Source organism: Heterocephalus glaber, unplaced genomic scaffold (assembly GCF_053883595.1).
Source record: "Heterocephalus glaber isolate CG9 unplaced genomic scaffold, H.glaber_assembly_v1.0 deba00001689, whole genome shotgun sequence".
NCBI classification, from domain to species: domain Eukaryota; kingdom Metazoa; phylum Chordata; class Mammalia; order Rodentia; family Bathyergidae; genus Heterocephalus; species Heterocephalus glaber.
This window is the reverse complement of record NW_028258414.1, coordinates 147,310-162,606: the sequence shown is the minus strand read 5'-3', so window position 1 is coordinate 162,606 and position 15,297 is coordinate 147,310. Positions and strand designations below refer to the sequence as shown.

At 36.7% G+C, this 15,297-nt stretch overlaps 1 protein-coding gene across 1 annotated transcript in view; it reads left to right on the top strand.

The window, feature by feature from the left end:
• Positions 1-13,898, top strand: part of Mns1 (meiosis specific nuclear structural 1) — a 35,063-nt gene extending 21,165 nt beyond the window's left edge. The window contains exons 5-10 of the mRNA XM_021237190.2: positions 4,634-4,863; positions 5,433-5,649; positions 5,749-5,856; positions 8,270-8,527; positions 11,655-11,780; positions 13,471-13,898. Of these exons, the coding sequence (XP_021092849.2) occupies positions 4,634-4,863; positions 5,433-5,649; positions 5,749-5,856; positions 8,270-8,527; positions 11,655-11,780; positions 13,471-13,545 (1,014 nt within the window). The 3' untranslated portion in view covers positions 13,546-13,898. The remainder of the gene's footprint in view (positions 1-4,633; positions 4,864-5,432; positions 5,650-5,748; positions 5,857-8,269; positions 8,528-11,654; positions 11,781-13,470) is intronic.
• Positions 13,899-15,297: the final 1,399 nt, after the last annotated feature.

The following is a 15,297-nucleotide window of genomic DNA, read 5'->3' as shown; positions in this document are numbered from 1 at the left end:
GTATGATTGTTAGGGTTGGGGTTCTTCTTTTCATATGAGTCATGGATAGTTTGGAAATAGCGGTCCCTGAGGATGGCTTAGGGTTCGGGTAGGGTGAGGGCTAGGGTTAGGGTTAGGGTCAGGGTGATAGATAGCATTGCAATTGAAATGCCTGTTTCTTCCAGTGTGGGTTGGAATGTTAGTATTAGCGTAAGTTCGTGGAGAGCCTGAGGGATAATATAAAATGTCAACTACGTGGGTATTGGGATTTGGTCCTGCGTCTTAGGGTTAGGGTTAGCGTTAGGAGTCGGTTTAGGTTTAGGGTTCCAATTCATGTGCCTGTTGTTTGGAATCTTAATAGGATTGTTAGCGTTAGCGTTCTCCTTTGCCTTATGGTCATGTATAGTTCAGAAATAGCGGTACCTGAGGATGACTTAGGGTTCTGGTAGGGTTAGGGTTAGGGTTAGGGTCATAGTGACAGATAGCATCAAAATTTAAATGCCTTTGTTTTCAAGTGTCTGTTGGAAAGTTAGTATTAGGGCCCCTCATGGTGCGTGTTAAGGATAAGGTCGAATTTTAAGTACCTGGGTATTGGAATTTGTTCCTGCTGCTTGGTGTTTGGGTTAGTGGTAGGATTAAGTGTAGGTTAGTGTTCCAATTCTTGTATCTGAAATTTGGAGTGTGGGTATGATTTTTTGGGTTAGGGTTCTTTTTTTCATAAGTGTCATCGTTTGTGCTAAAATAGAGGTACCTGAAAATAACTTAGGGTTAGTGTAGGGTTAGGGTTCGGGTTAGGGTTAGGGTGATAGATAGCATTGAAATTGAAATGCCTGTTTCTTCAAGTATGGGTTGGAAAGTTATTATTAGTGTAAGTTCTTGGTGATGTTTAGTGATAATGTCAAACTTCATGTCCCTGTTTATTGAAATTTGGTTCTGCTTCTTAGGGTTCGGGTTAGGTTTAGGATTATGTTTAGCATTCCAATTCATGTACCTAACGTTTGGAGTGTGGGTATGATTTTTAGGGTTAGGGTTTTTCTTTTTGTAAGTGTCATGGATAGTGCGAAAGTAGAGGTGCCTGGAAATGACTTAGGGTTATTTTAGTGTTAGGGTTCAGGTTAGGGTTAGGGTGATAGATAGCATTGAAATTGAAATGCCTGTGTCTTCAAGTGCAGGTTGGAATGTTAGTATTAGCACAATTTCATGGTGAGGGCAAGGGATAATGTTGAATTTCTAGTAGCTGGATATTGGAATTTGGTCCTGCTGCTTCGGGTTATGGTTAGGGCTCGGATTAGATGTCGATTCAGTCTTCCAATGCATGTACCTGACGTTTGTAGTGTGGGTATGATTTTTACTGTTAGGCTTTTTCTTTTCGTAGTTTTCATGGATAGTACTGAAATAGTGGTACCTGAAATTGACTTAGGGTTTGGGTAGGGTTAGGGTTAGGATTAATGTTAGGGTGATAGATCACATTGAAATCGAAATGCCTGTGTCTTCAAGTGTGGGTTGGAAATTTATTATTAGTGCAAGTTCATGGTGAGAGCAAGGGATAACGTCGAATTTCAAGTGCCTGGATATTGGAATTTGGTCCTGCTGCTTTGGGTTATGGTTAGGGTTCAAATTAGGTCTAGTTTTCCTATTCATGTACCTCACGTTTGGAGTGTGGGTATGATTTTCAGGGTTAGCTTTCTTCTTTTCGTAAGTGTCATGGATTGTGCTGAAATAGGGGTACCTGAAAATGACTTAGGGTTGGGGTAGGGTTAGAGTTCAATTTCAGTTTCGGGTTAGCATGATAGAGAGCATTGAAATTGAAATGCCTGTGTTTTCAAGTGTGGTGTGGAAAATTAGTATTAGCGTAAGTTCATGGTGATGTTTAGGGATAATTTCGAATTTCAAGTACCAGGGTATCGGAATTTGGTCCTGATGCTTGGGGTTAGTGTTACAGTTGGGGTTAGGTTTAGGTTTAGGGTTCTAATTCATGTTCCTCATGTTTGGAATGTTGGTACAATTTTTAGCATTTGGGTTCTTCTTTTCATAAGTGTCATGGATAGTGCTGAAATAGAGGTACCTGAAAATGACTTAGGGTTAGGGTAGGGTTAGAGTTCAGGTTAGGGTTAGGATTTGGGTGAAAGATAGCATTGAATTTGAAATGCCTGTGTCTTTAAGTGTGGGTTGGAAAGTTACTATTATCGTAAGTTCATGGTGATGTTTAGGGATAATGTCAAATTTCAGGTACCTGGGTATTGGAATTTGGTCCTGCTGCTTAGGGTTCGGGTTAGGTTTAGGATTATGTTTATTCTTCCAATTCATGTACCTGCTGTTTGGAGTGTGGGTATGATTTTTAGGGTTAGGGTTCTTCTTTTTGTAAGTGTCATGGATAGTGCTGAAATTGAGGTACCTGAAAATGACTTAGGGTTAGGGTAGGGTGAGTTAAGGTTAGGGTTAGGGTCAGGGTGATAGATAGCATTGAAATTGAAATATCTATGTCTTCAAGTGTGGGTTTTAAAGTTAGTATTAGCTTAAGTTCATGGTGAGGGTTAGAGATAATGTCGAATTTCAAGTTCCAAGTTATCAGAATTTGATCCTGATGCTTGGGCTTAGTGTTAGAGTTAGGATCAGGTTTTGGTTTAGGGTTAGGGTTAGGGTAGGGTTAGGGTTAGGCTTGTGGTTAGGTTTACGGTGATAGATAGCATTGAAATTGAAATGCCTGTGTCCTCAAGTGTGTGTTGGAAATTTAGTATTAGCGTAAGTTCATGGTGAGTGTTAGGGATAATGTCGAATTTCCAGTATATCTGTATTGGAATTTGGTCCTGCTGCTTAGGGTTATGGTTAGTGTTAGGATTAGGTTTAGGTTTAGAGCTGCTTTGAGGGAATGCTCTTGGGCAAAGGTGTCTCAGATGTGCTCGTTAGTCGTGTTATACATTGTAAATATATATATAATAGCTTTTACTAAGTTAACACTCAACTGCAGGTTGTACATCATTCCTTGAGCTTCGTTATCACACACAAAGATGAGACAGTTGTGTGTATACATATATGTACATTTTGTGTATCAACATAAACATATGTGTCCAATTTAGAGATGGTATGATAATAGTTAACCCATGCAGTACAATATGAGTATTTTTAAGAACAGGCACAGGCTGTAAGAGGCACATCTGTGTTAATGTTTGTGTGCATTTGTGTTACTCTAGGAAATATCTGCAGGGCTTATAGCATGCTGTTAATGATAACCTTAGGTGTGGCAGGTGGCAGAAAAAGTGGGAAGTCTATTTCATAACCCATATAGTTTTATCCTTTTAGTAACAAAATAGAACACAATTTACTATTTATCCAGTGGTTTTTAGTTTTATTATTTCTGATAGTTAAAGTTATTCAGGGTCATTGTACACATTTTAATCTGACTCCTAAAAGAATTTAGTGATATTTCTAAATCAAAATTGATCCACAAAATTGAAGCTATATAGTCTAGGCCTTAATCAGGTGTCAGGATATCTAGGTACTAGTTTGGCTCAGTGTTTCTGAGCCTTGATTTTCTTATTTGTAAAATGAGAACATTGCATTTCTATAAGTAGGTAATTATGCATATTTAAAAGTTTTGTCACTTCATTTTTTTAAAAAAAGGACAGTACAACATGTGCAAAGAAGGGAGAAAATTTTGGTTAAGTCATGTTAGCAGGATGTATTTTATAGGGATCAGTTACATCAGGAATGACATTTACCCATTAATATTTTAACCTACTTCTTCTTTATATTTGATGCTGCCAAACTATTCCTGCATTTGGTATGTGGTCATAAAGGCAAATGGTAATTTAAAAAATTGCTCCTGTATGTTTCATTTAAAACTTATGTTGTTAAATTATTTGAAAACACTCAAAAGAATTAAGGAGATTAACCCATCCAAGAAAATGTTTGTCTCTTAACTTAGCAGGAATGGTACTGAGTGAGTGAATTAAAGATTGTGGGAAGCAGCCAAAGTAACATATGTGGGCCTTTTAAGTTAAAGTGGTTACACAAGGCCTTTAATAACTGAGAAAGGGGACACTCAAAGGCCCATGGCAGGAAAGAAATTTTTGGCTGGATAAAAGCTTGAGTTGCTCGTAGTCATTTAATAGCAGACTTGTATGAAAGAGCTCATACCATCTTTATACCAAATAGCAAGTGTTAAGCACTTGAGCTAAAAACTATGAAAATTGGCCAGGGATTTAGCTCAGTGGTTTTGCCACCTGCTGCACAAGTGCAAGGACCTGAGTTCGATCCCAGGTACCAAAAAAACAAAACAAAACAAAAAACTATGAAAATTGCCAAGATCAACTTATAAATAAAGGAAAAAGATGACTACAGCTTTGAGTTAAATAGTTACTAATAACTTATAATTTTACTTCTGGTTTTCCAATGTGGATTTATTAATTAATCCTATCAGATAACTGCCCTGTGAGAGAGCTTCTCAAAGGAACAGGAAAGCCTCCCCTCTCCAGGGTCTCACCCATTCTTCAGCCCTCAGGATACAGTGATCTACTTTTGCTTTTTACCTACACAGATGCAAATACTTGCTTATGAGACAGGCTTTAAAATATTCAGTTGGTCTACTTAAAATAATCTGTCATACTTGCCTCCCATTTGAAAATGAAAAGATAAATTTTTGTTTTAATATCAGAGACGTGATGCTGAAATAGCCAAAACCATGATGGAAGAACACGAGAGAGTAATAAAGGAGGAGAATGCTCTAGAAGACAGACGAAACAAAGAGAAGGCACAATACTATCTTGACTTAGAAAAACAACTTGAGGAGCAAGAAAAAAGAAAGCAGGAAGCTTATGAGCAGTTGTTGAAAGAAAAACTCATGATTGATGAAATTGTTAGGAAAATATATGAAGAAGATCAATTGTAAGTTTATCCCAATTTTTTAAATGACTAAACATTTCCTTTACATTGAGCATAGGTTTGTTGTAAAGAGGTAAAGCACAGGCACCAGTGACTGATACATAATAAATGCTCAATAAATGGTAGTTATGATCACATAGATTGAGGGCATTCATCATCTTTGTCAGCATGGTAATTAATAAATTATCTGATAATAAATGCTTGACTGAGTTACTTAAACCCTTTTCTTAAATATGCCTGTATCATATTCTTGTGAATTTCCTTGGTAGACAGCTTAAGTGTAGAGTGCTGCAAGGTTTGTGTCAACAGGGTGTAACCTTTCTGAAATGAAAATGCTTAAAATTTCATCAGTAGGTTAGAAGGCATAGTAGTATTTTACCCAGAGAATATTCATACCTAACATTATGTTTAGTGACACATGGTAGACATTCAAAATATTTGTTGCACTAATGAATGAATACATTATATATAGGAAAGGTGTCTTTCCCCACATTATTATCAACAGAAGGAAATTACTTTGTTATTTCATTATTATTTCTGTTACTATAAAACTATCCATTATTGCTTTGTAGAGAAAGGCAACAAAAGTTAGAAAAAATGAACGCAACTCGGAAGTACATTGAAGAGTTTCAGAAAGAGCAAGCTCTGTGGAGAAAAAAGAAACATGAGGAGATGGAAGAGGAAAACAGGAAAATCATGGAGTTTGCCAATATGCAGCAGCAAAGAGAAGAAGAAAAGATGGCAAAAGTTCAAGAAATTGAGGGGAAAAGGCTACAGCTTCAAAATGAGGTATTAAAATAAACACTTCTTTAACACTGGTAAAATTCTAAAATACTAGTTATAAAACTTGGGTCCTATAAATATTTTTGTTTTTAAAAAATTTAACAGCTGATTCAGAAATTGGAAGAAATGCTGCGACAGCATGAAGATTTGGAACAAGTTCGACAAGAATTATACCAGGAAGAAGCAGCTGAAGTTTATAAGAGGAAAATAAAAGTAAGTTTCAGATATTGAAAGAACAAATTAATATAGAAAATCATATAATTTTGAGACAGAGCAGTAGAAAGATGTAAACACAACAATTTTGAGAATTATATCATATGTAAGATGGTATAAACACTACAGTTAAAAGACAGACATTTTCAAGATAGATAGAAAAGCTAGAACTAGGAAGCAGTTTACAAGCTGCATCAGAAAAAGCACGATGCAGCTATGCTGTGTACAGTTAACACAATTTGAATATGAAGACACAGTATAAAAGCAAAAGATGAAGAAAGACATTCCATATGAGCACTAATTAAAACAAGTTGAAGTGGTTCAGTTAATGAGACAAAGTCAACTTTAGGACAAGACATTTTTTTTTATCAGAATAAATTCATCTGGTGGATGTAAAAGTCCTAAAGGTATGTGAACCTAAATAGTAAAGGTTCAGCATGAAACAAAAGGATAAAAGGAGAAATAGACAAATCCACAGAGTTGTAGATTTCAATACGTTTTTTGTCATTAATATAAACCAAGTAGTCAAAACCGCAAGATATAGTACTGAACATCAGTATAAACAAATTTGACTTGACATTTTGAGAATACTGGTCCCAAGAACCGTAGACTAGAAATTGTATTCAAGTACACATGTAGCATTCACAAAGACAGATTCCATCCTAGATGTAAAGTAAGTCTCAATAATTTTCAAGGCTTTAAATCCATACCAAATAGGTTTTCTCACTACAGGGCAATTAATTAGAAATCAGTATGAAAATGTATCTTCAAAATTCTTAAAGATTGTAGTTTTTTAAAAAAGGATATGTCCTCTCGAAATTTATTTTCAGTGAGGAGATAAAGCATGTATATATGAAATAAAATTAAGTAATGGAGAAATTAAATAACTAAGAGACAAAAAAAAGGTGAATATTAATCTGTTTGGAGGAGACTTTGTGGAGGGCATAGGGCTTGAAAGGGGATAATGAAGAAGAGGCTGAATACTCAATGAAGCAAAAACCGAGCAGTTAACGCTGTTACCCACTCCTGCCCATATTATAAAGACTGTACAGTAAGTCCCCAACTTACGAATGTCAGTGACATTCTAGGAGAATGTTAGCAGCACGGATTTTTTTCCTAAGTCCCACAAGTGAGTCTTACTTACATGGTACACCTGGAAAAGTTCGCACTACACCTGTGAAAGTTTGCAACTCAATTGTTCATAAGTTGGGGATTTACTGTGCAGTCAAAACTACATTTTCCTCTTTTAGCTAATGTTCTTCATATGACTTGTGTTATCTCCAATAGTTGTGTTTCCCCTTTGGAGATGTGAAGATAACAGTGAGCAAAGTGAAATGGTATCCACATACAGGAATGGCTGTTCTTTCAGGGTTGCTTTGGTAGCATTGCCATCATGGGGTTTAAATAATGAAACATCACTGTGGCATCTTGGCCCTCATAAAGGGAGTTCTTTATGCACCAAATGGCCTGTGGTAAATCCCCGAGTTGCCATTATCTGTAAGAACACTAACTCATAAAAGTATGAAGGCATATTTTGGAAGCCTTGAGAATGGGGATGTGCCTAAAGCTTGCGTTTGAAGCTGGTTAGATTAGAAAAGACAAGGATTTACAATTTACTTCAGTCTTAATTGAATTGATAGATAATAAAATAATAGTGAAAATGTAATTTGTAGAATTTTTATGTTAGGCAAGTGTGTGATTACTGTCACATTCTTTATTTTTTTTGATATGTTTGAAATTTTCCCAAGTGTTCAGAAAATAAAGCTTGCCAGAGAGTACTTTAACTGTTTCAAGTAAATTTGAATTCCCTGAAAAACTTCTAATTATTGCTAGATTATTTAAATTTTACTGAATTTTGGAGAATGGTAGTGGTATTAGATAACCAGACATAAAGGAAGGAAGTTGGAAACTAAATATGCTGGTTTGGACAACTCTTTCAGGCAAGATTCTAGAATGATTCACAGTTAATTCAAGTATCACAGATGACAAATTAATAAAATTAGGTGTACAAAATGTTTTCATATTTGCTCTTTTCAGCATAGTTTCATGTTAATTAAGAGTATACCCACAAGATGGTAAATATATATATAAATTAAAAATTTAAAAATAAGTAATACAAGGCAATCTAAAAGAACAGTTGCTGTATCCAAATAGTTTTGAAAGGGTAGGGCAAAAGGTTATGAAAAGATGTAAGTTTTCTTTTTTGGTACTGGGGATCAAACTCAGGACCTTGTGCTTTTGAGTCAGGCAGCAGCACCACAGAGCTAAATCCCCAACCCCAAAGATGTAAGTTTTTATTTTGTATTTTTGCATATTGTAATACCATGCTTAACCAAACTGTCTCACTTTCTCTTTATAAATTGGTTGCAAAGAAATGGTTACTAAATTAACTTTTATCTATATTGTTGTTTAGGAAGAAGCAGAAGAGAAATTAAGAAAGCAAAAAGAGATGAAGCAAGATTTTGAGGAACAAATGGCCTTGAAAGAACTAGTACAACAGGCTGCAAAAGAAGAAGAGGCGATCTTTAGAAAAACTATGCTAGCTAAACTTGCTGAAGATGATCGGATAGAATTAATGAATGCTCAGAAGCAAAGAATGAAGCAACTGGAACACAGAAGGGCTGTGGAAAAACTTATTGAAGAGCGTCGTAACCAGTTCCTTGCAGACAAGGTAAGAAAAAATGTTTTTGAGTTATCATTGAACAGTAACCGGCTCATCCACTCATCTGTTGAATATTTATTGAGAACTTTTATGTGCCGGTGTTAGCTATCTGTTTACCAATCACATGATATATAAATTTTCTAATTATTTATGATAGCATCTAAAATCTACTTGTGGATGGTTTTTATGTGCTAAACTGGTTGATATTGAGAACATAAAGGCAAATACAACTAGGTCCATATGTCATCTGTGGATTTATGTTCTTGGCTAAGAACAGATATAAAAGTTAATTATAAAGATATGTCGTGCATGTGATTATGATTATACAGGTATGAATGTATTAGTATGTGACAGCATGAATTCTCTGAGTGCTATTTTAAGAAGGTGGACTTTTTCCAGTGGGAGCCACAGATGAGTTAGAAAAGCTATATGCTAAGATCTACTTTTTGGAAGATGATTAAATAGTAACATTGAGACCAAATATAGGGAAGTCGTACTTGAGACAGGGAGACCAGTAGTAAGCTATTAAATTGCAGTGGTAAGAGATGAAACCCATGCATGTGTACAAGGGACCCAACCAAAAGATATTAGTGATATAGAGTTGATAATGCTTGGTGAATAGTTACATCTGGAGGGGTGAGAGAAGACATAAGGCTACTATTACCCATTAGTAATACTGCTCCTTTTGTCTTTAACGAGTGGGTGATGTCCTGAAGGAAGAATACATAGAAGGAAAAATAGACTTTGAGAGAGTAAATAATTCTATTTATCTATATTGATTTTGAGGTCAAAGATAAAGATTTCTATTTGCAAATGTGGATTTAGGAGCCAGAGAGAGAACTAGCTTTGTGTCTTCGGACAGTAATTTATCTATTTATGTTTCACTGATAAAACTGAAGTAATATTTATATAATGTGTGTCTCTGGGTTGTACTAAAAACCAAATGAGACTAGGGATTTAGCTCAGTGGTTCCGCCACTTGCCCCGTAAGTGCAAGGACCCGAGTTCGATCCCTGGTACCAAAACAAACAGACAAACACCCCCCCCCCAATACCCAAATGAGATCATATGAAAGTCCTTTGAAAAGATAAAGAGCTTTAAATATGAGAAGTAGAGTTTTTAGGCATATGGTAAAAAAAAAGTAACAGAAATGGTAGCAACAATAAGTTTTATTGAGCTCTTATATATATAATTCATTCTAATCTCATTATAAACAAAAGAATAACTTTTTAAAAACTTTTAACCCTTTAAATTGGGTGCTGTTACCATCTTAGTTTAAAGATATGGAAGATAAGGCATAGAAAAATCATGTTTATTGTTCACAGTTCATGGAAAATAGGTAGCAGAGCTGGGATCAATAAGTTAATATCAAAATGCTGATCTTTTTATTCACAAGTGGACTAAAATAGATTCTCAGGCTGTTTTTATAATCAACAGATTCTGATCTGCTAAATATTTTTGTATGTGTTGGGAAGGTAACCAAAACAAATGTCTGGTAGCTTCTGATCTGGTGCCAAAAATAGATATAAATAGATGCCAAGTGTACTGGGTTATATATAAAACTCCATGATATACTAAGAATACATTTTTAAATGTACATTGTAAACATTGCTAGAGTTTGGTGGTGTATAATTTACTCGTTGTACAATACATTTATGACAAATTTTGTGGGTTTACCTGGAAATATATAAGAGAATAAAAGGAGACAGGTGAAGGGTGTTCTGCATTGGCAGCATATGGCAACATACTGCATTGAGAAACTTGAATGATAGGTAGAGGATTAGACAGAATACAGAAATGGACTAATGTGGTATTCAATATAATATCGTCATTAATAAGAGAAAATAGTAATTCAAGAGTGAGGCGATGACCTAAAATAGGCAATAAAAAGAATAATAGGGGGGAAGAGAAAGAAAAGAATGTTATTTATTTATTTATTTATTTATTGGTACCAGGGATCGGACTCGAGTCCTTGTGCTTGCGCAGCAGGCGGCGAAACCACTGAGCTAAATCCCCGGCCCCAAGAATTTATTTTTAAAGGAGGAATAGATAAGAATTGTATGATTCTTGTTTTTCATATAGGGTAGAGTGAAAGAAGGAGTCAAAATTATTCAAAGGTTTCAAATATAAAAAGCTCAAGGAACAGAAGTGCTGTTACAGTATATTTTGGGTTGGAGTTAAAAGATATAGCAACTTCTGGTTTAGGAGTGTTGAGTTTACAATAGAAATGCAAGTTGAAAATATCTTCAGAAGAGTAAAGTTTACGCTACATTTTCTTAGAAATTTTTATCTGAAGTAGCATCCAGAGATATAGATATAGTTGGAAATCTTGAGGGGCTTTGGGAGTTAGGTATCCATAGGTGAACATAATAAGACAAATGTTTTCTAATTCTTGTAGCCTGAATCTTGGCTAAAGAATGTAATCACTTAGTCACCCAGATCTGTCATCCTGGAAGCATTCCTGAAGTTTTCCTCTTTCTCACAGAAAGACTTTCAGTCAGCCACCAAACCCCATTGATTCCTCAGTAATTGCTTACATCCAGCTTCTCTTCTTCATAACTTTGCTCAGACATTCAATAGAATTCCCATCAACTACTGAAAGTGTCTTCTAACTGGTATCCTTTTAACTGTCATACAAGTTATAGTGGGTTGTTTTTTGTTTTTTGGGGTTTTTTTTGGTTACAGGGATCAAACTTGGGACCTTGTGCTTTTGAGGCAGGCAGCAGAACCACTGAGCTAAATCCCCAGTCCTAAGTAATAGTGTTTTTTAAAAAAATGTCATCATTTCCTTCTCCTGCTTAAACCTCAGTGAACGCTTACAGGATAAAAATCTGTTTCTTAGTCTTGATATAAACCAATCATGATCTAACTCTAGCACTTAAGGGAGTTAATATCTGTGAATCGCCTTAAAATTACAGTCATAACTATTGTTTTTACAACTAAAGCAGCCATGGTAAGGGATAGATATGTGTGTATATATATATATATATATTATATATATATACACTAATATCTTTTGAACTTAGTGTCACAAATCAATTTTATACTGTAATTCACTGCAAAATAGTTTTATTTGAAAACTTCCCTAAAAGATTAATGTTTTGTGACAATCAATAAAATTTGATTTGTATTTCCAGCAACGTGAACTTGAAGAATGGCAGTTGCAGCAAAGAAGACAAGGGTGTGTCAATGCGATTATTGAAGAAGAAAGGCTAAAACTTCTCAAAGAACATGCTACAAAATTACTAGGATATCTCCCTAAAGTAAGTGAAATTTTATCTCCAGGTGTAATCGCCATGACCTTGAATAGTGGAAAGTAGGTGACATTAGAATACTAGAGGGTGTTATCGTCACACACTTCTTGCTCTGTTATGGGCAGCAGCAGGATTTGGCTAGGCTTTAGACCTTACTGGGCCCATTTGAACATCTCTAAAATAAGAGAGTCGTTCTTACACATTGACATGTGGAGTTTATATTATATTGATGCATTATGTTTGTATTTTAAAGATTCGTTTCTCCCCTTTCATCATATATCTAAAAATAAGCTACCCTAGAACAACCATTATACTTTGTATACCAGAGGTAATAGCTACATGAAAAAACTGTATGAGCAATTCATGTTTGAATTGAATCAGAGGAATTATGCTCTTGATTAGAAGGTTATGCCTAGGTACTAGGTAGCCTCACTTTTAAAAAGTACTTAGTAAAACTTTGATTTGTGAAAGTAATTCATTCTGCTCATAATCCAAAGCATTTGTATATCAAAGTAGCAAGAGAGAGACACAAACCAGTTGTGATCCTGTGACATTCAGCCTGATTATACTGCTCGTATTACAAGACATCACTCATTTATCGAGTTAAAATTTCTTAGAAATGTTTGCTCATCTTCCAGAACACTCACAGACCTAGTTATTCTTAATCCAAGATTTGACTATAATTCCAAAAAATGGTGAATTTTCATGTTTATCTGAGATACATTGTGACTCTTAATAAAATGAGTTTCATAGTTGCATAATCATCTAGACTCATGTAAAGTTATCATCATTCACATATAGAAATCATGCTGTTCGGTTTTTTAATTTGAACACTCTGTATTAGGCCAGTACTAAGAAAGTAGAAAAAGAAATATGTAAGAATTGTCTGGCCATAGGACCTTACAGTCTAATTGGCTACATAGAATTAATAAATTAAAAATAATATATTAATGATAAAATCTGTATGTAATTGATCAATCTCATAAAATAGTTTACAAATTCTAGGAGGATCTTTGGTGTTAGTGTTTTGTTTTGTTTTTTTGTGGAGAAAACAACTGTGGAGGCTGGAGGACAATCTGGTAAACCTGATAACCCTTTATTCAGTGGCCCCAAATGACCCTTACGTTCCTTTAAATCTTACAGATTTCAAGATAAATATTATGTTTAACTTTGTTTTAAAAAGCCTTTTGCTGTATTCTGTGGAGGAAGAGAAAAATAAAAAGAAGAATGAAAAATTTCAAAGAGCTTGTTTAAATAGTTTAACTCCGAACCTGGACTCTTTGCTGCCAGGTTGAATATTTGCTGATTAGCTCTACAACTGAGGCAAGAAGAACAAATCCTTGCACAAATCCACTAAAGCTCAGTCTCTTCACCCCTAACCTTCTTCATATCGTATTATAGAGCTATTTTAAAAGAAGAGTACAAAATAGATTCAATTCCTTTCTTTCTAGGCAATCCAAACAGTAGTATCTGCAGTTGTAAAGTAGAAGAGCTCACAGTCCTATCACAAGTTCCTGCCCTGGAGCTCATAATTTTTAGAAAATACTGATTTTTATTTAAAAGTTTCATAAAGCTCTTGAATAGATTTCATCATCTTGAGTGATTTTACTACCTTATATCTGTGTATTTGTTAGTCTAAAAAGCATTTAGTGAAATATTCTGACATTTAGAAGTAACCCATAAAATATTTTTCTTGTAGGGAGTATTTAAAACAGAAGATGATGTTGATATGCTTGGTGAAGAGTTTAGGAAAGCGTTATCAGAAAAGAAGTGAAATTTGTGAAAAGAAGTGATGGCAAGATTTGGTAAAACCTGCGTTCTTTTGTATGTAACCACTAGATGTCAGTGTAACATTTGTTTTACTGTTTACTGGCAGTGGGAATCCATTGTCTTGACTTTTCTAAAACATTCCTTTATTTCATAATTTATAAACAATTGTCAGATAAAAATTAAATAGCTTTCATTATTGTACTGATAATTTGAAGATCAGGATACCATAACACCACCTCGTGTTATAACACACTCTCTATAAGTATAGGCCAAACCCAGGAGGCTAACTTTGTATCTGCATCCTCAAGACAGTCTGTTCACATTGACTAATAAAGGCTTTGGGCCACCGTGAACTGCTCTCTATGTTTAAGAACTTCACTTCTTTAGTTTGGCCAGGGAAACAGATACTTAGAATTTGGTCTTAAAGCACATTTTGGAACAGGGATTCAACCTGGCTAAATAGAGGAGGAGTCACATGGGACTCAGGGAAGATTAACTAAAAACCCAGGTAACTGGAAGCCAGGGAGGGACATATACCCAGATATAGAAAATCAGTTTGAAAGAAGATACGTATAGATCCAGGGAGCAGTCAAAAAGAGGAGAAGTGGTTCACCAGGGCCTCACTGCCACCCGCCCCAGGAATCGCCATCTCAAGAACTTCTCAAATAGCCAGAGGGACCCAAGGAGTGCTGTAGAAACCAGTCTCACAGGATATCATCCCCTCTGCAAACACTGAGGAAGCTGCAACCCTGCAGCATCCATGCCGGCACTCACTAAGGGCAGGGGAAGCTCCTTCCTCTCTCACCCAACCTCAGGAAGCAAGAGGATAAACAAGTGGCAGTCATCCCCCGCTGCCTGTGCCTGGAGTCACTATATGTTACCCTGCATCAGTACTGGGCCCACTTCAGTCCCAGCTGAGTGCCCTAGACATGTCTGAGTTATCACTGGGGACTTCGAGTTGTTCTCATGCCCTCTAGGACCTCTATCTGACACCCAGAGTTGACACTGGATCATTTGAGTCTGTGCCTGGTACCCAGAGATCACTTGAGTTCCCACCTAGTGCTCACTGCCCCTCACCATTCCTAGACCTGCCCAGGACTCTGTCTGGTGTCCAACACCAGTCCATGGGGAGCCCCAGGCCCATGTGAGTGTCCCTCCAGTGTTCTGGGCCTACCAGAGTCCCCACTCAGTGCCAGGTACCCTGCCTGTCCCTGGGAACTTTGGAGTCTCATCTTGCACTACGCCACATCTTGCACATCCAAGGTGCATCTGAGCATCGGCTGAGTGGCCCAGAACCACCCAGTGCATTAGGCCAGTCCCACGCTCACTGGAGCTCTGCCTGGGTCTCAGCATTGGTCAAAGGTCAGCCTGGTCTGCCTGGTGTCCCAGGCCCATGTGAGACACCACCCATCACCCAGTGTCTTCCATGGGCCCACTGGAATCTCCTTACATCAGTCTTGGGTGTACCTGGGTCTCCGCTGCATGCCCCAGGCCCGCACAGTCCTCCATCTGGTATTTTGAGCTGGTCCTACAGCCACTGGATTCTCCATCTGGAACACGGTGCTGGTCTCCAACCAGCCAGAATCTATGCTAGGCACCTGTAGCCTGCTGTTCACCAAGAATCAATGCTCCACACCCTCCCTGGCCCCATGTCCCAGCTTGGACAGTTGCCAGGGTCAGATGTTCACACATGGGGGACCCTTCAAACAGAGAGGTCACTACTCAGACCCACAGCCTATAAAGGGGCAGAGAGGAA